The 23082-nt window shown below is 48.1% G+C and overlaps 1 protein-coding gene across 4 annotated transcripts in view; it reads left to right on the forward strand.

The window, feature by feature from the left end:
• Positions 1 to 23082, forward strand: part of LOC129832210 (MAP/microtubule affinity-regulating kinase 4-like) — a 63626-nt gene that overhangs the window by 32342 nt on the left and 8202 nt on the right. For all 4 annotated transcript variants that reach the window (XM_055896095.1, XM_055896092.1, XM_055896093.1 and 1 more), the window contains exons 4-15: positions 6731 to 6779; positions 7348 to 7413; positions 9666 to 9736; positions 10138 to 10194; positions 10396 to 10632; positions 11723 to 11842; positions 11943 to 12042; positions 12750 to 12859; positions 13439 to 13622; positions 13906 to 14132; positions 14310 to 14416; positions 19932 to 20201. In XM_055896095.1, coding sequence (XP_055752070.1) covers positions 6731 to 6779; positions 7348 to 7413; positions 9666 to 9736; positions 10138 to 10194; positions 10396 to 10632; positions 11723 to 11842; positions 11943 to 12042; positions 12750 to 12859; positions 13439 to 13622; positions 13906 to 14132; positions 14310 to 14416; positions 19932 to 20201 — 1598 coding nt within the window. The remainder of the gene's footprint in view (positions 1 to 6730; positions 6780 to 7347; positions 7414 to 9665; positions 9737 to 10137; positions 10195 to 10395; positions 10633 to 11722; positions 11843 to 11942; positions 12043 to 12749; positions 12860 to 13438; positions 13623 to 13905; positions 14133 to 14309; positions 14417 to 19931; positions 20202 to 23082) is intronic.

Raw genomic sequence — 23082 nt, forward strand, 5'->3', positions numbered from 1 at the left:
CACATCTGCAGTCCTCGTGCCTCTTTGCAGCATGCCTAAGGCTTGTTCACGCAGATGAGCAGGGACCCTGGGCATCTTTCTTTTGCTTTTTTCAGAGTCAGTAGAAAGGCCTCTTTAGTGTCCTACGTTTTCATAACTGTGACCTTAACGGTCTTAACGACCGTTCCACAGCTGCATGTTCATTAATTGTTTATGCTTCATTGAACAAGCATGGGAAACAGTGTTTAAACCCTTTACAATGAAGATCTGTGAAGTTATTTGGATTTTTATGAAATATCTTTGAAAGACAGGGTCCTGAGTTTTGTACACTACTTTAGACCAGAGCCCTATTCCCTATATAGTACACTACTTTAGACCAGAGCTCTATTCCATATATAGTACACTACTTTAGACCAGAGCTCTATTCCCTATATAGTACACTACTTTAGACCAGAGCTCCATTCCGTATAAAGTACACTACTTTAGACCAGAGCCTTATGGGAATAGGGTGCCATTTTGTGAGGCAGACATGGATTGTTTTGTCTTCTCTCTTTGGGATCTAATGACTGTTGTTGCTACCCTTTACAGGAAACAATTTAAGCCAGTTGCTGTAGTTCTGGATAGGCATGTGACTTGGATGTGCTTTATTGCTTCTTGCCAAACAGTAAAGGTTGTACTACCTCATGCTCTGTGTGGATTTGACTCTGTCAGCTTCTCAGTGTTAACAGTTACATGATAGGACATTCAATCCTAAACTATGGTCAAACAAACATGAGGTGAATTCCTGAAATAAACTATTGTTTATTATTACTGTCCATGAATCATTCAAACACTTGAAGGTAAATTGTAGCTGAGGCTGGAATTATGCTATACCAATTTGGCCACAAACAGTCACCAGTGTGTGTTTGAACTTTGAGCCCAATCTACCATCATGCTACACAGGTGCTACACAGGGTGCTACACAGGGCAAACTCAATTCGGGTGGAAGCACCTGTAGTCCTGGCCCCTGGGGACGCCTCACCTGAGCCCTGGCCCCTGAGGCTGCCCCTGCTGGGGCCATCTGTCTGCCCCCCGTGGTAGAACTAAGCACTAGTTTTAGATCGGCTTGTAACGAGGAAGCTCCGGGTCTGCTCCTCATCACCATGGTCTCTGTTGAGGGGCCATGTTGACAACAGCCGGTGCCTTGAAACGCCATGATCCACCATGTCCAACATGAAAGGGCTCCCTTCTGCATAATCACACCCCCTTTCCCAGAGGAGCAACCTGGGTCCCACAGGGACCTGAAGGGGGGATGGGGTTGGGGTGTATGGGGAGAGAGGGTTAGGGCAGGGAGGGAGGGGTATTCTGTTGGTTAGGTTGGGGGGTGGGGGGATTAGGGGCAGTGTTGGCGGTGGCACTTGCATCAGATGTTATCGTTATGCAGGGAGGGAGGGAGCAGTCATTCATGGGCGATGGCTTGCTTGGCCCTTGGCGTGGATAGACGTCTCTTTCAGAGACAGAGCAGGTTATTCAGTGGCTCTGCTGAGTCGTTTGAGAGGGGAGCCTGTGTGTTCCGTTTACCTCTATCGCTCTCTCTCTCTCGTTGTCTCTCTCTGGTCACGTGACAGTGTGGTCAGGGGGATGAGGGGTGTGTGACTGTGCGTGCGTAATGTGGTTGTGTAAAATGTCTGTGTGTGGGTAAAGCGAGTGTATATGTGTGTGTCCTATGCAGGCATATTTTTCCCGTGTGTGAGTGCAACTATGCGTGGGATTGTTCAGGCCAGAGCTCAGACACAAGGCCTGGATTAACTGGTCAGAGTGAGGCACACAGACAAAAACACTGCCTTGTGTTCAACAACCGCCTGTGTCCACCGCTGACTGACCCAACGGTAACCTCGACTCACAATGACACACAGAGAGTACGAGAGAGAGGCAACTTAGTAAGCTGCTTTGTGCAAATCCCCATGCAAAACAGAGAAGAAAAACCAGAGGGAGCTCAGAGGTTGATTAATTCTGCCCTTTTGTGCTCTCTCTGTGCTTTCTGCTTCAGAGCGAGATTGGCTTCCGGTGTGATGTACAGGGTGAGAGGGATGTGCAGGGATGAGACGGGGAGAGAGGGTGGAGGAGGGAGGGAGGACTGCATTAGACAGATGCACACTGTTGATGGGCTGTCCGTTCCCTTGGCCAGTCATGTGCTGAGGGTGGCAGGCAATACAGGGCATGGTTGGGCAGGGGTGGGGCGGAAGCTCCCCTGGGAAGACACTTGCCTGGGGATGAGACTAGGACTATAGAGTCTGACATGGGTTGGCATGGCAACAGTGACGTTGGGCCATTGCCAAGGGAATGGACCAGGAAGTCATTTATGGGCGTACGAGAGAGGGAGAAAGTGCTAAATAGAAGGGAGGGGGATATGACGGAAGAGAAAAAGATTAAGGGGTGGCGGGAGAGGAGAGGAGAGACGGGCTTATCTGATTATTTTTCTTTAGAGCTCAGGTGAACAGCTGATGCGCTCTGCTCTCCTCAATTCAATTACAGACAGTCTCAAGGGATGTGTGTTTGATTTGGATTGTATGTTCACGCATGGAGCTGCATCATGTCACTGATGTGTGTTTGTGGACACTGAATGTATACTTGTGTACTCTATGTGGCACTCACAGTAGCCCTGGTCCACATTAGCCGCATTACTATGTAACATGTCTGCTTCACACAGGCTGATTCTCTCGGTGTGTCTGTACGGGACGGGACACATGTACACCATCAGATTTATGGTTGCGTCCAGCTGCCCTGTACTTTGGCATTGGAAAAATGTATAACAAGGGAAACAGTGAGTCCGATTTTCTGCCTTTAAATAGTTTTTCAAGAACTAGGTTTCTCTGTACAGTGTTTAATCTCACTAGCCTATATCCGACAGTCATGTATCACTAGCCTATATCCGACAGTCATGTATCACTAGCCTATATCCGACAGTCATGTATCACTAGCCTATATCCGACAGTCATGTATCACTAGCCTATATCCGACAGTCATGTATCACTAGCCTATATCCGACAGTCATGTATCACTAGCCTATATCCGACAGTCATGTATCACTAGCCTATATCCGACAGTCATGTATCACTAGCCTATATCCGACAGTCATGTATCACTAGCCTATATCCGACAGTCATGTATCACTAGCCTATATCCGACAGTCATGTATCACTAGCCTATATCCGACAGTCATGTATCACTAGCCTATATCCGACAGTCATGTATCACTAGCCTATATCCGACAGTCATGTATCACTAGCCTATATCCGACAGTCATGTATCACTAGCCTATATCCGACAGTCATGTATCACTAGCCTATATCCGACAGTCATGTATCACTAGCCTATATCCTACAGTCATGTATCACTAGCCTATATCCTACAGTCATGTATCACTAGCCTATATCCTACAGTCATGTATCACTAGCCTATATCCTACAGTCATGTACCACTAGCCTATATCCTACAGTCATGTATCACTAGCCTATATCCTACAGTCATGTACCACTCGCCTATATCCTACAGTCATGTATCACTAGCCTATATCCTACAGTCATGTACCACTAGCCTATATCCTACAGTCATGTATCACTAGCCTATATCCTACAGTCATGTACCACTAGCCTATATCCTACGGTCATGTATCACTAGCCTATATCCTACAGTCATGTATCACTAGCCTATATCCTACAGTCATGTATCACTAGCCTATATCCGACAGTCATGTATCACTAGCCTATATCCGACAGTCATGTATCACTAGCCTATATCCGACAGTCATGTATCACTAGCCTATATCCGACAGTCATGTATCACTAGCCTATATCCGACAGTCATGTATCACTAGCCTATATCCGACAGTCATGTATCACTAGCCTATATCCGACAGTCATGTATCACTAGCCTATATCCGACAGTCATGTATCACTAGCCTATATCCTACAGTCATGTACCACTAGCCTATATCCTACAGTCATGTACCACTAGCCTATATCCTACAGTCATGTATCACTAGCCTATATCCTACAGTCATGTACCACTAGCCTATATCCTACAGTCATGTATCACTAGCCTATATCCTACAGTCATGTATCACTAGCCTATATCCTACAGTCATGTATCACTAGCCTATATCCTACAGTCATGTATCACTAGCCTATATCCTACAGTCATGTATCACTAGCCTATATCCTACAGTCATGTACCACTAGTCTATATCCTACAGTCATGTATCACTAGCCTATAGTCCATAGTATATTTGTTGGGTCTTGATAAATATTTGCATTCAGTGCAGGTGTTATGGATACAAATGCACAAGACATTACAACAACACATAAACTAGCCCTCTTCTTGAAGTTGTACTTGGTGAACAAAAATAGGACTGTGGACACCGCCTGCTTCAACATCATGTGGCCCAGTGACAAACCGATCAATATCTTGTGCTGCATCACATACTCTGTGTTTTTCTGTAAGCATGTCTCCATACTGGTCTAGGTAGGTCCTTTTAAAGTGCAACAGCACGAAAGGGAGAGTGTGGCTATTGTTCCAACGATAGGCGCTACATGGAGTCTGTCCATGCTGCAGGTTGGGTAATCCATCGCCTCCGGCAACACTAATTATTACGACATCCTTCTTGTATTATTACATCACTACCAGGAAGTAGACAGTCATGCTTGGTAGAACTTTCCCCTTGTAAGTAACACCACAAACAAGCAAAAGCAAAAAATAATCATCATCTATGTTCAAATTTTTGACTTACCCCCCTGGCCATATCCCTAGATATTTTTCCTTGTATTATTTATAGATATTTATTTGGTCTGAACTGAGAAACACTGGCTGTTTTGAAAGCGCTTCACCTCAGTAGGTATGCTTATGTGCTCCAACGGGCCAAAAACTATGCCTCTGTCTGGCTACATGGGAATGTGTGTGTGCGCGTGCGTAAGTGCGTGCGTGCGTGCACTGACCCCACCTTACAAGGGCACTGCACACCAACCAGCCCGTTCTGTTTATTTGAGAAATGAGTAATTTGCTTGCACAGTCCCTGAGGCATACACATTTGAATCATTCTCAGTTTCCTTCTCTCTGTTTCCCTCTGTCCTCAAGGCAATCCAAAATATCATCCTAACAACTTTACTCTTGCCACCCTCTGTGTACAGATATCTTGTTTGAAAGCTGCCGCAGAAGGCCAGAATCACGGGGTAGAGCATAGGGGGGCTGAGAGAGAGGGATGGGGTGGGGGTGGCTGAGAGAGAGGCATGGGGTGGGGGGGGCTGAGAGAGAGCATGGGGTGGGGGGGCTGAGAGAGAGCATGGGGTGGGGTGGCTGAGAGAGAGCATGGGGTGGGGATTGCTGAGAGAGAGGCATGGGGTCGGGGTGGCTGAGAGAGAGGCATGGGATGGGGGTAGTTGAGAGAGAGGCATGGGGTGGGGGGGCTGAGAGAGAGCATGGGGTGGGGGGGCTGAGAGAGAGCATGGGGTGGGGGTGGCTGAGAGAGAGGCATGGGGTGGGGGTGGCTGAGAGAGGCATGGGGTGGGGGGGCTGAGAGAGAGGCATGGGGTGGGGGGGCTGAGAGAGATGCATGGGGTGGGGGGTGGCTGAGAGAGGCATGGGGTGGGGGGGCTGAGAGAGAGGCATGGGGTGGGGGTGACAGAGAGGGGTGGGGGGGGGCTCCAGAGAGTGAGTGAAAGAGAGAGGGACAGAGGGGGTGAGACACAGCTCCCCAGGTGACGCTCTATGTTTTGGAAGAATGGGCTCGAACTTCTAAGAAAGCTGGCCACCTTCTCACACAACGATCAGCACATTCCATCCATTGTGTGTGTTTCTTTCTCTATCCTTCCTGTCTTTCTCCCTTACTCTCCTTCCTTCTCTTGCTTTTGCTCACTCATTCATTGTGAAATCTAACTTTTGTTTGCCTCTATTTCTGTCTTTATTGAAGTATTCCCCTTTCCACAAACCCAGCCCTTGTAACCCCGTCTCTCACTGATTCCCTTTTACCTGGTCAGAGCAAGCCGATGCCTCGTCACCCAGTCTTACCATATACAGTTCAAAGAGAGGACTCTATGGGCTGGTGCACACATACACTATAATTATCCCCAAGATGCTTATATGTATGCCATCAGCGCTCCTCGTTTCCCCACTCACAGCAGATGTCACAACCAGGAAAGGAGGCTTATGAATGTGTTCGAGGGAGGGCCGTGTGTGTGTGTAAATACGATTGTGTGTCACCTCATAACCACAAGGCGTTGAATCACACACAGCAGCGGCAGACAGTGCCCGTGCCGCACCACCGTTGCAGCGACTATGTGGTGTGACGCCCCCACTATTTCTAGAAAGAGAAGAGGCTAAAAGCAGCAGCACCTCCATGATGGATGAGGGAGCCCTGTGGGGAGAGAGGCTCTGCCCAGGGGGAGAGGCGCTCTGTCTAGTCAGGCTGTCCCTGGAGTGGTCCACTCTCTAATTAGCAGGAAGCCAGCTAGTATTGGAGGGGGAGGTGTGTCCATTTTCCGACAAGCAGCTGAGCTTATTTATGAATGAATAAATGAGTGACAGGGGTGGAGGCGGGCTAACCTCCTCCTATCCGCCTGTCTGATGTTTAGTTCTTATATTATGAATCAGGAATTTTGATCATCCCCCACTTTCATGCCTATCTTCACATACGCTGTATATATCAGTGTGGCTGTGAAGACTTGAATAATGAAATAACATTCTTTTAACTCGCTTCTTCTCTCTCTCTTTCCTCCAGCTCTTCAGAGAGGTACGCATCATGAAAGGCCTCAACCACCCAAATATCGGTAAGTGCCTCGGCTATACTAATCTTCCCAGCTTCCAGGGTGTAGTGCCGCAGGGCATACCCGACCCCAGAACATCATCAGCCTAACACCCATCCTCACGCAATGTTCCCCTTCACTGTCAATACAGCTGCTGAGCAGGAGTCAGGACTTGTGATATGGATAATAGTCCCCCACTGAGCTCAAAATGATCCTCCTTTCCAGGAGGGTACAGTCTCACTGAGGGATGCCCAGATCCCCTCGTGCTGCCCCTGTAATGGCCAGAGACTGTGTCCCAAATAGCACCATATTCCCTATGGGCCCTGGTCAAACATAGTGCACTATAAAGGCAATAGGGTGCAGTCGCTCATGTAAAGCCAGGACAAGTAGACTTCCTCCATTTTTTTATAATGCACACGGTCACATTTAATACTGCATGCAGCTGAAACATAAACTGCTGTACCATACTGTTGTGCATTTACGGCACATCTCCCTGTTCTAAGGAACACACAGTAAATCACTTTGTGCAACTGTGTGTGTTGTTTGTCTGTGCCACTATACTGAGGTGTCTATGTATGTTTGTGTGTTACAGTGCAGCTGTTTGAGGTGATCGAGACGGAGAATACACTCTATCTGATAATGGAGTACGCCAGTGGGGGTGAGCAGAGTAACTCCCCTCAATCCCTACACGCTCCTCCATTTCTCTCTCATCTCTTTTCTCTCCCCCCTTCCCTCACGCTTTCCCAGTACCGCTGACCCATCGATTGTCCTCTGACCGCCCTCCTCCCTCCCTCTGCACTCTCCTTTTCTCTCCCCTTCCTTCATGTTCACTTTCTGTCTATTATTCTCTTTGCTTGTGTCCCCTCCCTCTTCTAATCCCCACTCCGCTTGTTTGTCAATTTTTCCTCCCATTCTGTTTCTTGCCAATTAAGGAACTAATAGCCAAGCATGTGCCCCCTCCTGATCTCAACCTCGCTGCTTTTCTCCCAGTGGATGTGTCCTCTAGCATGAAGCATGTACTGTACAAAAACACAACACACACTCATACATTCATTCATTCAGTCACTCTCTCTCTCTCTCTCTCTCTCTTTCAACTCTCTCACACCACCACCATATATTCCCAGACACATGCATGGGTCACAGACATGTAGACATGCCCATGCAAAGTCAACCATTAGGCCAGGGATCACTGAGATGAATGAGGCCCTATAGGCTCAATGATGAAGATACTGATCCCAGATCAGGCTCAATTTAATAATCCATCTCCCTGATGATGCTACTGCTGCGTATGCTCTCCTTTGGCTTAGGGGGCGCCGTACTATTATGGCTGACCCTGTAAAACAACACATTTCACTGTACCTATCCGGTGTATGCGACAATAAAGCATATTTAAAGATATATATATATATTCTCTCTTCATATTCTTACATTGCAATTTCTTTTCACTCACTTAATGTGTACATCATATAAATACAATATAATTATATTATAGAACTTTAATGAATACACTATATATTAGTGGTGCGCGGGTTAGCTGTTTGTTCAACCAACCGCAATAGCTAATAACCCATCTGGTAAAGTAAAAATCTGAGGCACACACCCGACCCTAATACGCTAATATAGAAAATCTGCAGTGCAGTCAGAGATGGTGGAGCTATTTTTGGGGGGAGCAGGCCTTTTTAGATAGGCCTATGTCTCTGCTTATAATTTCCAACATTTTGGCCGGCTATTTGTTAGTCGACTTTTAACAACTTCTATAATTAGATAAATGCAGCTTCTCTTCTGTCGTTACTTGTTGCCCTGGAAGACTAAATAAACCCTGCTCACCAGAATGACGTCATAAATCAATAGAGTGGATGCTTCAATCTAGTTGATATCGGTAAAGTGTTCTCTTTCATTGCTGCTTCTCCCGCGCACTCGCCGGAGAGAAAATGCAATAAATACATTTGTGGAAAAGGGAAAGATTTAACCGGTTTTAAGAAAATGTAAGAACATTTCGACCCGACATGTTTCTGATAAGATTTCAGTTCGGCTTGGATGCATATTTTTTGTGGTTGAAATAGGCTACTATCAGCTTTTATGATGCTGATAAATATAGTCCCTTTACAGACCCTAACCCCGCATTCATTCTCTCAAGATGCTGAAAGAAAGAAATAATATTACAGAGTCAAAATGTACATTTGGTGTATCATTTTACTGCAAGAAATGCTTCATTTTGCAAGCGTTAGTGTTATATTGGGCTATGTGAGAGGTTGTAGACCTACAGTCAGGGTCCAGGTTTCAGACTACTATTCCGTTTAACCCATCTGAACAGTAGTTCCCTTGACTGGCCATTTGGAAGTCCCCGTCTTGTGACTGTTGAATTTGTATAGCGCCTCACAATCATCACACATAACATAACACTGCTATCGTCTTACCACTTCACCAAATCTTCCCTCAACATTAGACTACTGCTCTGGCCCTCCCTTCGATTTATTTTCAACTTTCCATTTCGCAGCTTTTCTCTTATTGAATTAAACCCTGACATTGTCATTTTTGCCTCAGTGGACCGAAGTTAACTTTTTCTGCTCATGTTCCCAAAAGCATTTGGCGATTGCCGTGTATCCGGTGAGCGTACAGTTAGGCGCTAAAGCTTAGTCTGCATGCTTTCGCCAGATAAAAATAAGGAAAGAAAAACCTTAATGTAGCCTCTAGATATGATTTGCACAAGAACGATACATTTATACATTCATCCACTCAATATTTCATGACCATTTACCCACCCGCCCCGCGGATATAACCGTGGGGTCTGCGGGTTATGAATCAACTAATATACAGTATAAGTGCCTCGATTACACACTGTATTCAACCAGACGGTGTTGTAAGCCTGATTCTCTGTCTGTTGATGTGGTTTGTTTCTCTCTCCCTCAGGTGAAGTGTTTGACTACCTCGTGTCCCATGGGAGAATGAAAGAGAAAGAGGCGCGGGCCAAATTCCGTCAGGTGAGATATGACCAAAAATTACATTTAACAGACACTCTTATCCAGAGCGACTTACAAATTGGAAAGTTCATACATATTCATCCTGGTCCCCCCGTGGGAATTGAACCCTGGTCCCCCCGTGGGAATTGAACCCACAACCCTGGCGTTGCAAGCGCCATGCTCTACCAACTGAGCCACACGGGACCACAAAAATGTATCATCACAACAGAACCCAGTGAATGGTGCTAAGTTGGCCTGAATTACATTGCAAGCTTTATTATAAGTTTGTATGTGTCAGTCTATGTGTTTGGCTTTTTTTGCTGTAGCTTGTCTCACTCCCCTTCTTTCTCTGTCTCTCATGCTCCCCCCCCCCCCTCCCCTCCTCCCCCTCTCTCTATATATATCTATATCTATCTATCTAGATTGTGTCTGCTGTACACTACTGTCACCTGAAGAACATTGTTCACAGGGACCTTAAAGTACGTGACCGGTTCAGACCTGAACCCCTTTTCATTGTCCAAAATGACAACCACTCATTGATATTAAGTATACCATTATCAATACATAAAAAAAATGTCAAACACTGATAATCTCTTTCCTGAAATGAGCATACAGACTCAGCCTGAACTGAACAGACTCTCAGTCCTTAAAAGCTGCGCTATCTTCACCCGTCTCTGCAGGCTGAGAACCTCTTGCTGGATGCCGAGTCCAACATCAAAATCGCAGACTTTGGCTTCAGTAACGAGTTCACCATGGGCAACAAGCTGGACACATTCTGTGGCTCCCCTCCCTATGCCGCACCGGAGCTGTTCCAGGGGAAGAAGTACGACGGGCCTGAGGTGGACATCTGGAGCCTGGGGGTCATCCTCTATACGCTGGTCAGCGGATCACTGCCCTTCGACGGGCAGAACCTCAAGGCAAGACACCCCCGCAGCGCAGCCAAATGGCCTTTACTTTGTCTGAGTCTGAAATGGCACTCTATTCCCTAAATAGGGCACCACTTTTGGCCCGGGCCCATATGGTGTGGTCAAAAGTTGTGTACTATATGGGGAATATGGTGCCAAATGTGACATTTTGGATACTAATGCTGCTTGTGGTACTGAAGGGTTTCGTGCTGATTACTTCATAATTTAAGTAATTTACATTTAAGTCATTTAGCAGACGCTCTTATCCAGAGCGACTTACAAATTGGTGCATTCACCTTATGATATCCAGTGGAACAACCACTTTACAATAGTGCATCTAAATCTTTTAAGGGGGGGGTTAGAAGGATTACTTTATCCTATCCTAGGTATTCCTTAAAGAGGTGGGGTGTCTCCGGAAGGTGGTGATTGACTCCGCTGTCCTGGCGTCGTGAGGGAGTTTGTTCCACCATTGGGGTGCCAGAGCAGCGAACAGTTTTGACTGGGCTGAGCGGGAACTGTACTTCCTCAGACGTAGGGAGGCGAGCAGGCCAGAGGTGGATGAACGCAGTGCCCTTGTTTGGGTGTAGGGCCTGATCAGAGCCTGAAGGTACGGAGGTGCCGTTCCCCTCACAGCTCCGTAGGCAAGCACCATGGTCTTGTAGTGGATGCGAGCTTCAACTGGAAGCCAGTGGAGAGAGCGGAGGAGCGGGGTGACGTGAGAGAACTTGGGAAGGTTGAACACCAGACGGGCTGCGGCGTTCTGGATGAGTTGTAGGGGTTTAATGGCACAGGCAGGGAGCCCAGCCAACAGCGAGTTGCAGTAATCCAGACGGGAGATGACAAGTGCCTGGATTAGGACCTGCGCCGCTTCCTGTGTGAGGCAGGGTCGTACTCTGCGAATGTTGTAGAGCATGAACCTACAGGAACGGGTCACCGCCTTGATGTTCATGTTCACATTTTATTTTCATGTTCAGTTAATCAAGAGAAGGGACACGTTGTCTTTTAGTCCCTTTGCCATTATTATGTCTCATGTTTTTGTGTAACGTTATATAACGTTGTGTGCACGTTTTGTGTAACGTTATCTGTATGTGTTGTTCCCCAGGAGCTGCGGGAGCGTGTTCTGCGGGGGAAGTACCGCGTGCCCTTCTACATGTCCACCGACTGCGAGGGCATCCTGCGCAGGTTCCTGGTGCTCAACCCCACCAAACGCTGCACCCTGGAGGTGAGGAGGGCAACGGCAGGCGGCACTCATCTTTACAGTACACGCAACCACTCACACCCTGTTTGTGCACTCTTTAACACATCGTTTTATCCCTGATTAGCAAATCATGAACGACAAGTGGATTAACTCTGGCTACGACGGAGAAGAACTGAAGCCTCATATAGAGCCCCTGGAGGACCATAATGATGGCAGCCGCATCGGTGAAATACCTCTCTATCTCCCCTCTACTCCCTACCTACATATCGTATTCTTCCCAAATTGCACCGTATTCCATTTTTAGTGCACTGGCCCCTGGGAGTAGTAGTAGTAGTAGTGCACTGGCCCCTGGGAGTAGTAGTAGTAGTAGTGCACTGGCCCCTGGGAGTAGTAGTAGTAGTAGTGCACTGGCCCCTGGGAGTAGTAGTAGTAGTAGTAGTAGTGCACTGGCCCCTGGGAGTAGTAGTAGTAGTAGTAGTAGTGCACTGGCCCCTGGGAGTAGTAGTAGTAGTAGTAGTAGTAGTGCACTGGCCCCTGGGAGTAGTAGTAGTAGTAGTAGTAGTGCACTGGCCCCTGGGAGTAGTAGTAGTAGTAGTGCACTGACCCCTGGGAGTAGTAGCAGTAGTAGTGCACTGACCCCTGGGAGTAGTAGTAGTAGTAGTGCACTGGCCCCTGGGAGTAGTAGTAGTAGTAGTGCACTGACCCCTGGGAGTAGTAGTAGTAGTAGTGCACTGGCCCCTGAGAGTTGTAGTAGTAGTAGTGCACTGGCCCCTGGGAGTAGTAGTAGTAGTAGTGCACTGGCCCCTGGGAGTAGTAGTAGTAGTAGTGCACTATTGTAGGGAATAGGGTACTATTTGGGACACGGCCTTCCTCTTCTTTCTTTGAGCCTGTATCTCTGTCTAACGTCCCTCATCTCTCCGCTCGCCTTCAGAGGTGATGGTGGGGATGGGTTACACCCGTGACGACATCAAGGACGCTCTGACCACTCGGAAGTACAACGAGCTCACCGCCACCTACCTGTTACTGGGACGCATGAATGAGGTGACGCACAACGAGACAACGTGTGTGTGTGTGGGAGAGAGAGAAAATCCTTCATCATTAAGGCTTTCTGTGTTGCCCGTCTGCCTTCTCAGTGTTCCCCCTAAAATGTTGAGTTTTTTTGTATATATATTTCTGCCGAGACACGCTCTTAAAGGGATAGGTTGAGATTTGGGGAATTAATTGCCAAAGTCTGGCACTATCCCTTTAAGATCAGTATATTTGTAGGAAACAGAGCAAGCAGTGGTGTGAATGAGAGCCACCGCTTGCTCCTCCTCATCTCCTTACAGTGCAGTGGCGCCACCAGTTACATTTCAGATGGTGTCAACATCATTTCATTTCCATGCATTTTAGAGTAGAATGTCCTTTTAAAAAGTCACCAGAAGTGACCTTCTCACAGTCGTTCTACACAGAAATCCCCCTCCGCTACCTTAGCCACCGCTGCTAATACAAATCCCAGGGGAACACCTGGCGTGCCAGTCTGCTACAATACGTGTGCGTGTCATGCCTGTGTGTTCACACTGTCCACAATCACCTGAGTCCTGATCCTAACGTGTGTGTTTCTCTTTGTGTGTGTGTCAGGTGGAGGGCAGTGAGTCTCGGTCAACCAGCAGTCTGAGCCTGGCGCGGGTACGGCCCAGCACCGTTACCAACGGCACCAGTAAACAATCCACCTCCTCCACCACCTCCGCCTCCTCCTCCCACAGCAAGACCACCCAGCGCAGCGCCTCCACCTACCACCCCCGCAGGAGGCACAGTGACTTCTGTGAGTGGGCTGTCTCTTAGTCTGCGTCCCAAAATGCACCCTATTGTGAGGTCACCGGTCGTGTGTGAGATCTTTATAATTTGTGCAGTCTATAATATCATAACATGCTGTTTATCCCAAACGACTTACAGTAGTCCATGCAGAAATGTACATATGGGTGGCCCCAGCAGAATTCAAACCCACAATCTTGGTTTTACAAGTGCCTTGCTCTACCAACTGTGCCACACAGGACCAGACTTTGATTCTCATGTCGTATCCTCTGCCCTGTCTGCCTGTTGTGCAGGCGGTCCAGCAGCGCCCCCATCCCACCCCAAGCGTAGCCCCAGCAGCGTGGCGGGGGCAGACAGGGAGCTGAAGGAGGAGGGGGGGCGCATGGCGTCCCGGAAGGTCAGCAGCAGCGTGGTGGGCAGCCGTTCCATCCAACCCCCCTCCAGCCCCATGGTCAGCAGCGCCAACAACCCCAACCAGTCAGAGATCCCCGACCGCCGCAAGGAGATTAACACCGCCACGGTGAACACACACACACACACACACACACACACACACACACACACACACACACACACACACACACACACACACACACACACACACACACACACACATAGGCCATGTTCCAGGCTCTTTCTGAATTTCACCAAATCACAGTGAATGTGTTATCTAACTGTCATTCTCCCTGCCTTCCAGAACAACGTCCCAGCAAGTGCCATGATCCGCCGGAACACGTACGTGTGCACCACGGACCGGAACAGCACAGACAGGCCCTCCCTGCTGCAGAACGGCAAGGAGAACAGGTGAGCAGAGCGTTTGGGTTTCGTGTTTGTGTTTGAGCGTTGTACATGTGCTTCTACATTTGTTGAGTCCTTGAGAATAATAGCAGGGATACATTGACTTTGTCAACATTGTGTGCCTACATAACCTGTGTGTTCTGACTGTACTGGAGAGGTGGTTTCGTGTGTATTACATTCATTACGTCTCTTGACTAGGGGATAAAGAGCTTACTGGTATGTGCCAGAAGGTGGTGGTTATCATGTGACCTACGGTCCTAGCACTGGGGGAGCGGTGGCAGGCCTTGACCAGCAACCGCCTTCTAGGCCCTGTCAATGCAATGCATCCGCCTTCTAGGCTCTGTCAATGCACTGCAACTGCCTTCTAGCCCCTGTCAATGCACTGCAACTGCCTTCTAGCCCCTGTCAATGCACTGCAACTGCCTTCTAGCCCCTGTCAATGCACTGCAACTGCCTTCTAGGCTCTGTCAATGCACTGCAACTGCCTTCTAGCCCCTGTCAATGCACTGCAACTGCCTTCTAGCCCCTGTCAATGCACTGCAACTGCCTTCTAGCCCCTGTCAATGCACTGCAACCGCCTTCTAGGCCCTGTCAATGCACTGCAACTGCCTTCTAGCCCCTGTCAATGCACTGCAACTGCCTTCTAGCCCCTGTCAATGCACTGCAACTGCCTTCTAGGCTCTGTCAATGCACTGCAACTGCCTTCTAGGCTCTGTGAATGCACTGCAACCACCTTCTAGGCTCTGTGAATGCACTGCAACCACCTTCTAGGCTCTGTGAATGCACTGCAACCACCTTCTAGGCTCTGTCAATGCACTGCAACTGCCTTCTAGCCCCTGTCAATGCACTGCAACTGCCTTCTAGGCTCTGTCAATGCACTGCAACTGCCTTCTAGGCTCTGTCAATGCACTGCAACTGCCTTCTAGGCTCTGTGAATGCACTGCAACCACCTTCTAGGCTCTGTGAATGCACTGCAACCACCTTCTAGGCTCTGTGAATGCACTGCAACCACCTTCTAGGCTCTGTGAATGCACTGCAACCACCTTCTAGGCTCTGTGAATGCACTGCAACCACCTTCTAGGCCCTGTCAATGCACTGCAACTGCCTTCTAGGCTCTGTCAATGCACTGCAACTGCCTTCTAGCCCCTGTCAATGCACTGCAACTGCCTTCTAGGCCCTGTCAATGCACTGCAACTGCCTTCTAGCCCCTGTCAATGCACTGCAACTGCCTTCTAGCCCCTGTCAATGCAATGCATCCGCCTTCTAGGCCCTGTCAATGCACTGCAACTGCCTTCTAGGCTCTGTCAATGCACTGCAACTGCCTTCTAGCCCCTGTCAATGCACTGCAACTGCCTTCTAGGCTCTGTCAATGCACTGCATCCGCCTTCTAGGCCCTGTCAATGCAATGCAACCACCTTCTAGGCCCTGTCAATGCACTGCAACCACCTTCTAGGCTCTGTCAATGCAATGCAACCGCCTTCTAGGCCCTGTCAATGCACTGCAACTGCCTTCTAGGCCCTGTCAATGCACTGCATCCGCCTTCTAGCCCCTGTCAATGCACTGCAACTGCCTTCTAGGCTCTGTCAATGCAATGCAACCGCCTTCTAGGCCCTGCAATGCACTGCATCCACCTTCTAGGCTCTGTGAATGCACTGCAACCACCTTCTAGGCTCTGTCAATGCAATGCAACCACCTTCTAGGCTCTGTGAATGCACTGCAACCACCTTCTAGGCTCTGTCAATGCACTGCAACTGCCTTCTAGGCCCTGTCAATGCACTGCAACTGCCTTCTAGGCCCTGTCAATGCACTGCAACTGCCTTCTAGGCCCTGTCAATGCACTGCAACTGCCTTCTAGGCCCTGTCAATGCACTGCAACTGCCTTCTAGGCCCTGTCAATGCACTGCATCCGCCTTCTAGGCTCTGTCAATGCAATGCAACCGCCTTCTAGGCCCTGTCAATGCACTGCAACTGCCTTCTAGGCCCTGTCAATGCACTGCAACCGCCTTCTAGGCCCTGTCAATGCACTGCAACTGCCTTCTAGGCCCTGTCAGTGTACTGCAACCGCCTTCTAGGCCCTGTCAATGCACTGCAACCGCCTTCTAGGCCCTGTCAATGCACTGCAACTGCCTTCTAGGCCCTGTCAATGCACTGCAACTGCCTTCTAGGCCCTGTCAGTGTACTGCAACCGCCTTCTAGGCCTTGCAATGCACTGCAACCGCCTTCTAGGCCCTGTCAATGCAATGCCACACTAGACGGGCTGACGGGACACACACGTGCTAGAGCACACACAGTGCAGCCGCACAAACAAATACACCACCGCATACACACAATGGCAAAATACACAAACCAACACACTCGGAGACAGACACAATAATCGTGCTCATACAGACCTGCATGCTGTCATACAATTACATGCTATGTATTACATAATCATGCATTACATTCTACACATTTTCAGTTCCTGCCCCTGGTCTCTTTTGCTTTGGGGCTCAGGTTGAGGGTAAATGATTGTGCTCTGAAACGGCTACAAATCAACCAAAGGACTCTAATGTGTCTGCCCTACTCGGCCCCTCTCCCTGTGGGTGTGTGTCTGTCTATCAGAGCTCTGGTTATTTAGAGCGTTAAGTAAAGCGGCCCCAGGCCAACAGGGAGAACTGTAGGGAGCGGGCCAAGGGGACGAGGGGAGGGGAGCTCTGCCAGGTGGATGAAATGATGCAGGGTTAAGGGGGCATGGGGAAGGAGAGGGGGCTACTGCTGTACGTCCGTAAGCCTCCAAGCAGATGGCTGAAATCTTCATTTTCAGTCTGTCGCTCTCCCTCAAGCCCTCTCCCTCAAGTCCTCTCTCTCTCTCTCATCCTCTCTCTCTATCTCTCACCCACTCTCTCTACATCTCACCCACTCTCTCTATCTCTCACCCACTCTCTCTATATCTCACCCACTCTCTCTATCTCTCACCCACTCTCTCTATATCTCACCCACTCTCTCTATCTCTCACCCACCTTCTCTCTATCTCTCACCCTCTCTATCTCTCACACTCACCCTCTCCCTCACTCACCCTCTCTCTCAATCTCTCACCCTCTCTCTCTATCTCTCAACCACTCTCTCTATCTCGCACCCCTCTCTGTATCTCTCACCCTCTCTCTGTATCTATCACCCTCTCTCTCTATCTCTCACCCTCGCTCTCTATCTCTCACCCTCTCTCTCTATCTCTCACCAACTCTCTCTATATCTCACCCACTCTATCTGTCTCTCACCCTCTCTCTCACCCACCTTCTCTCTGTATCTCTCTCTCTATCTCTCACCCTCTCTCTCTCTCTCACCCTCTCTCTCTCACTCACCCTCTCTCTCTCCATCTCTCACCCTCTCTCTCTGTATCTCTCACCTTCTCTCTTTGTATCGCTCCCTCTCTCTCTATCTCTCACCCTCTCTCTCAATCTCTCACCCTTTCTTTCTATCTCACACCCCTCTGTATCTCTCACCCTCTCTCTCTATCTCTCACCCTCTCTCTCTATCTCTCACCCTCTGTATCTCTCACCCACTCTCTGTATCTCTCACCCTCTCTCTCTATCTCTCACCCTCTCTCTCTCTATCTCTCACCCTCTCTCTCTGTATCTCTCAACCTTTCTCTCTGTATCTCTCCCCCTCTCTCTCTGTAACTCTCTCCCTCTCTCTATATCTCTCACCCTCTCTCTCTATCTCTCACCCACTATCTCTCACCCTCTCTCTCTGTATATCTCACCCTCTCTCTCTATCTCTCACCCTCTCTCTCAATCTCTCACCCACTCTCTCTATCTCTCAACCACTCTCTCGATCTCTCACCCCTCTCTCTATCTCTCACCCTCTCTCTCAATCTCTCACCCTCTCTCTCTATCTCTCACATACTATCTATATCTCTCACCCACTATCTATATCTCTCACCCTCTCTCTCTGTAACTCTCACCCTCTCTCTCTCTGTAATTCTCACCCTCTCTCTGTAACGCTCACCCTCTCTCAATTCAATTCAATTCAATTCAAGGGGCTTTATTGGCATGGGAAACATGTGTTAACATTGCCAAAGCAAGTGAGGTAGATATTATACAAAAGTGAAATAAACAATACAAATTAACAGTAAACATTACACATACAGAAGTCTCTCTCTATCTCTCACCCTCTCTCACCCGCTCTCTCTGTATCTCTCACCATCTCTCTCTGTAACTCTCACCCTCTCTCTCTGTAACTCTCATCCTCTCTCTGTAACTCTCACCCTCTCTCTCTCTGTATCTCTCACCCTCTCTCTCTGTAATGCTCACCCTCTCTCTGTAACTCTCACCCTCTCTCTCTCTGTAACTCTCACCATCTCTCTCTGTAACTCTCACCCTCTCTCTCTGTAACTCTCATCCTCTCTCTGTAATGCTCACCCTCTCTCTCTGTAACTCTCACCCTCTCTCTCTGTAATTCTCACCCTCTCTCTGTAACTCTCACCCTCTCTCTCTCTGTAATTCTCACCCTCTCTCTCTGTAACTCTCACCCTCTCTCTCTGTAACTCTCACCCTCTCTCTCTCTGTAATTCTCACCTTCTCTCTGTAACTCTCACCCTCTCTCTCTGTAACGCTCACTCTCTCTCTGTACCGCTCACCCTCTCTCTCTCTGTAACTCTCACCCTCTCTCTCTCTGTAACTCTCACCTTCTCTCTCTGTAACTCTAACCCTCTCTCTCTCTGTAACGCTCACCCATTCTCTGTAACTCTCTCTCTCTGTAACTCTCACCCTCTCTCTGTAACTCTCACTCTCTCTCTGTACCGCTCACCCTCTCTCTCTCTGTAACTCTCACCCTCTCTCTGTAACTCTCACCCTCTCTCTCTCTGTAACTCTCACCCTCTCTCTGTAATTCTCACCCTCTCTCTATCTCTCACCCTCTCTTTTTCTCTCTTTTCCTTTCTATTTCTATGCTCACTTTTCTTTTCTCACTTTTTACCAGCATACCAGTCACACCCCTCCCACATCCCCCTTTCCAGTCTGTCCTTCCCTCCTCCTCCCTGATCCCCCTCTCCCCCTCACAGTCTGTTTCCACCAAAGGCCCAGTTCTGATTTGGCCTCACCAGCCTTCTCTCTCTGTCTGCTGAAAGCCAACACAAGTGGAAGCTCCTACCCTGGGACTCTGTAAAGGTTCACCATCCCTCTGCCAGATCCAAACTAACTCCAGCTAAAGCCTTTCTGGCTCAGATCGTTTGTCTCAACGATACATTAGAACAATGAGATGCCCTGTGCAAATGCTTTTTTTAGGCTGGATCATGTTGTTGTATTGTATTGTTGTATGTTTTATTTATGTCATGTATTGATTGTTGCTGCCTTCTTGGCCAGGTCTCCCTTGATAAAGAGACTCTGGGTCTCAATGGGCTTTTCCTGGTTCAATAAAGGTTAAATAAAGGTTAAAAAAAATAATAATACATTATGAACTGAGCACCTCACTGTTAATGATTGAGTGATGGATGAACGGGATGATGATCTGATTGTTTTGTCCTTTCTGCTCTCTCCTCTCTCAGCTCCATGTCCCACCGGCTGCCCCCGGCCTCACCCTCCACCCACAGCATCGCTGGGGCCTCGGGGACCTCCTCCTCTTCGGGCTCCCGCCTCACCCGGGGCTCCAGCATTCGCAGCACCTTCCACGGGGGCCAGCTGAGGGACCGGCGGCCTCCCTCCCACGCCCCCCCCACCTCCCCCACTCTGTCCCACGACGCCAGCCCCCTGCCCCACGCACGTACCCGCGCCACCTCCAACCTGTTCAGCAAGCTCACCTCCAAGCTCACCCGCAGGTAAGAGGAGAGTGAAGGGAGTGTGAGGAAGGCCTCAGCTTTAGCCCCCTAGTATAAGTATGAAAACACTTCTAGGTTAGTCAATAGTGAGGGTAGAATTCTTAGCTTGAACCCTGTTGACGGATATTGAAGGAATTTCAGTAGAAACATCAGAAGTGTAAGCAATCCTTGTCTAAACAGCTGAAAGGGACAGGCAGCGTGAAATTGGGAGGATTCTAATAGATGTTAGTTCTAATTATACGATGCTGCGCGCGACATTGTGAAATTCAACACTCGTCAGGGATAGCGACTGCCGTTTAAGCAATTAGATCAAATAAAGATCATACTACGGTCTAGCAAGGACAAGGATTACTGTGAGCGTTTGCTCCTGTTACGCCCCCGTGTTATTTTAAGTGTGAAAATCTGAGGAGCTCTTTGTTTAGCGAAGCCCAGTAAACTGCTCATCTGTGTGCACTGATGGAGACAATCAGGCCTGATAGCATAAATGAGACTAGCGTGTAGTAGAGGCCTGTATGGGTCCAACAAGTTAGACGCGTTCCGAAATGCAAAAATACATTTTTCAAATAAAGAGACCCGTTCCGAACGGACCCGAGGACAACTAGACCCTTTTCGTATAGACCTGGTCGGATCCAGACCCGGTCCGATCCAAGTGAAAGAAGCAGCAGAAAAGTCAATTTTTAACCTACTTTATTAACCGGAAGTGATAAAGCGAGGAGGTAGAGAGAGGTGACGCTCTAGCAGGGGTCGTGCTGTGTGTAGGCTACTGTGAGTGTGAGTGAGTGACACGGGAACAGGGAGGAGGGAGGGAGAGGAGAGAAACGGCAACCAACCAAGCCGACTCGCGCTATAGTAGACTAATAGCTTCCATAGCTAGGTTATTTATCATCCAAAATTGGTGTTGCATGCTCTTTCTCGTCCCACAGTTACAAACAACAACAACTCCATTCAGAATATAAATTAGCTGCCTACCTGTTGGCTCTTGGTCGTTGTAGCATATCCTTCTCCTTTAATTTTTAAATTCATCATTTTAATTCCATCTTCCATTGATTAGATATTTCCTAACCTTCGTCCCGAACAGAGGCTCTATGACTATAGCCTATTGTCGCTTTGATGACTTATGATTGACCAACAACAAGCTTACACATGCTCCTCTCGTGAAAAGCAAAGAGTAGCAGCATCAATTATACAATTACTGTAGCAGTCGCGTTTGGGTCTGTATGGGTCCTTCTGGAAAAGTCAGTTAAAATGACACATACCCGTGACAATCAGATCCGACCCAGACCCGTGACATAATTTTGAATTCTTGATCCGGAACCGCTCAGGTCCTGGATCGGGTCTCAGGTATTCGGATCCGTGAAGAACTCTAGCGTGTAGGCTACAGTGTGAGATAGTGTGTTAAGGACAATATAGTTAGGCAACTGTAGAGGAAGGCACACAAAGCCCAAGACAGGTGACAGTGACTTCCTCAATATGGAGGACATTCATCTTATCCCTAGAGACACAGCGGAGTCAGTAAGGTGTGTGTGTCTGGCCATCGGTACTCAGACTTACACTGCTGGAGGGTCCGAAATGCTTCTGACGTCTCCCTCTCTCACTCTCTCCTTAATCTGCATTGACTTTACTCAGGCTTACTTCCTCCTCTATTAACCACAGTCTTCAAACCCCCCACTTACCTAGTTCACATCTCCCTACTTCCTACTACACTCTCTCTCTCTCTTGGCTTCAAACCCCCCACTTACCTAGTTCACATCTCCCTACTTCCTACTACACTCTCTCTCTCTCTTGGCTTCAAACCCCCCACTTACCTAGTTCACATCTCCCTACTTCCTACTACACTCTCTCTCTCTCTTGGCTTCAAACCCCCCACTTACCTAGTTCACACCTCCCTACTTCCTACTACACTCTCTCTCTCTCTCTTGGCTTCAAACCCCCCACTTACCTAGTTCACACCTCCCTACTTCCTACTACTCTCTCTCTCTCTCTTGGCTTCAAACCCCCCACTTACCTAGTTCACACCTCCCTACTTCCTACTACACCCTCTCTCTCTCTCTTGGCTTCAAACCCCCCACTTACCTAGTTCACATCTCCCTACTTCCTACTACACTCTCTCTCTCTTGGCTTCAAACCCCCCACTTACCTAGTTCACATCTCCCTACTTCCTACTACACTCTCTCTCTCTCTTGGCTTCAAACCCCCCACTTACCTAGTTCACATCTCCCTACTTCCTACTACACTCTCTCTCTCTCTCTTGGCTTCAAACCCCCCACTTACCTAGTTCACATCTCCCTACTTCCTACTACACTCTCTCTCTCTCTTGGCTTCAAACCCCCCACTTACCTAGTTCACATCTCCCTACTTCCTACTACACCCTCTCTCTCTCTTGGTCTTGGCTGTTTTTTGGGGAGGTACTTCATGTTTCTTAACTACTTTGCTTTTCCTTGTTAACTTTACTTTTCCTTGTTAACTTTACTCTTCCTTGTTAACTTTACTTTTCCTTGTTAACTTTACTTTTCCTTGTTAACTTTACTTTTCCTTGTTAACTTTACTTTTCCTTGTTAACTTTACTTTTCCTTGTGAACTTTACTTTTCCTTGTTAACTTTACTTTTCCTTGTTAACTTGACTTTTCCTTGTTAACTTTACTTTTCCTTGTTAACTTTACTTTTCCTTGTGAACTTGACTTTTCCTTGTTAACTTTACTTTTCCTTGTTAACTTTACTTTTCCTTGTTAACTTTACTTTTCCTTGTTAACTTTACTTTTCCTTGTTAACTTTACTTTTCCTTGTGAACTTTACTTTTCCTTGTTAACTTTACTTTTCCTTGTTAACTTTACTTTTCCTTGTGAACTTTACTTTTCCTTGTTAACTTTACTTTTCCTTGTTA

Source organism: Salvelinus fontinalis, chromosome 33 (assembly GCF_029448725.1).
Source record: "Salvelinus fontinalis isolate EN_2023a chromosome 33, ASM2944872v1, whole genome shotgun sequence".
Taxonomy (NCBI): domain Eukaryota; kingdom Metazoa; phylum Chordata; class Actinopteri; order Salmoniformes; family Salmonidae; genus Salvelinus; species Salvelinus fontinalis.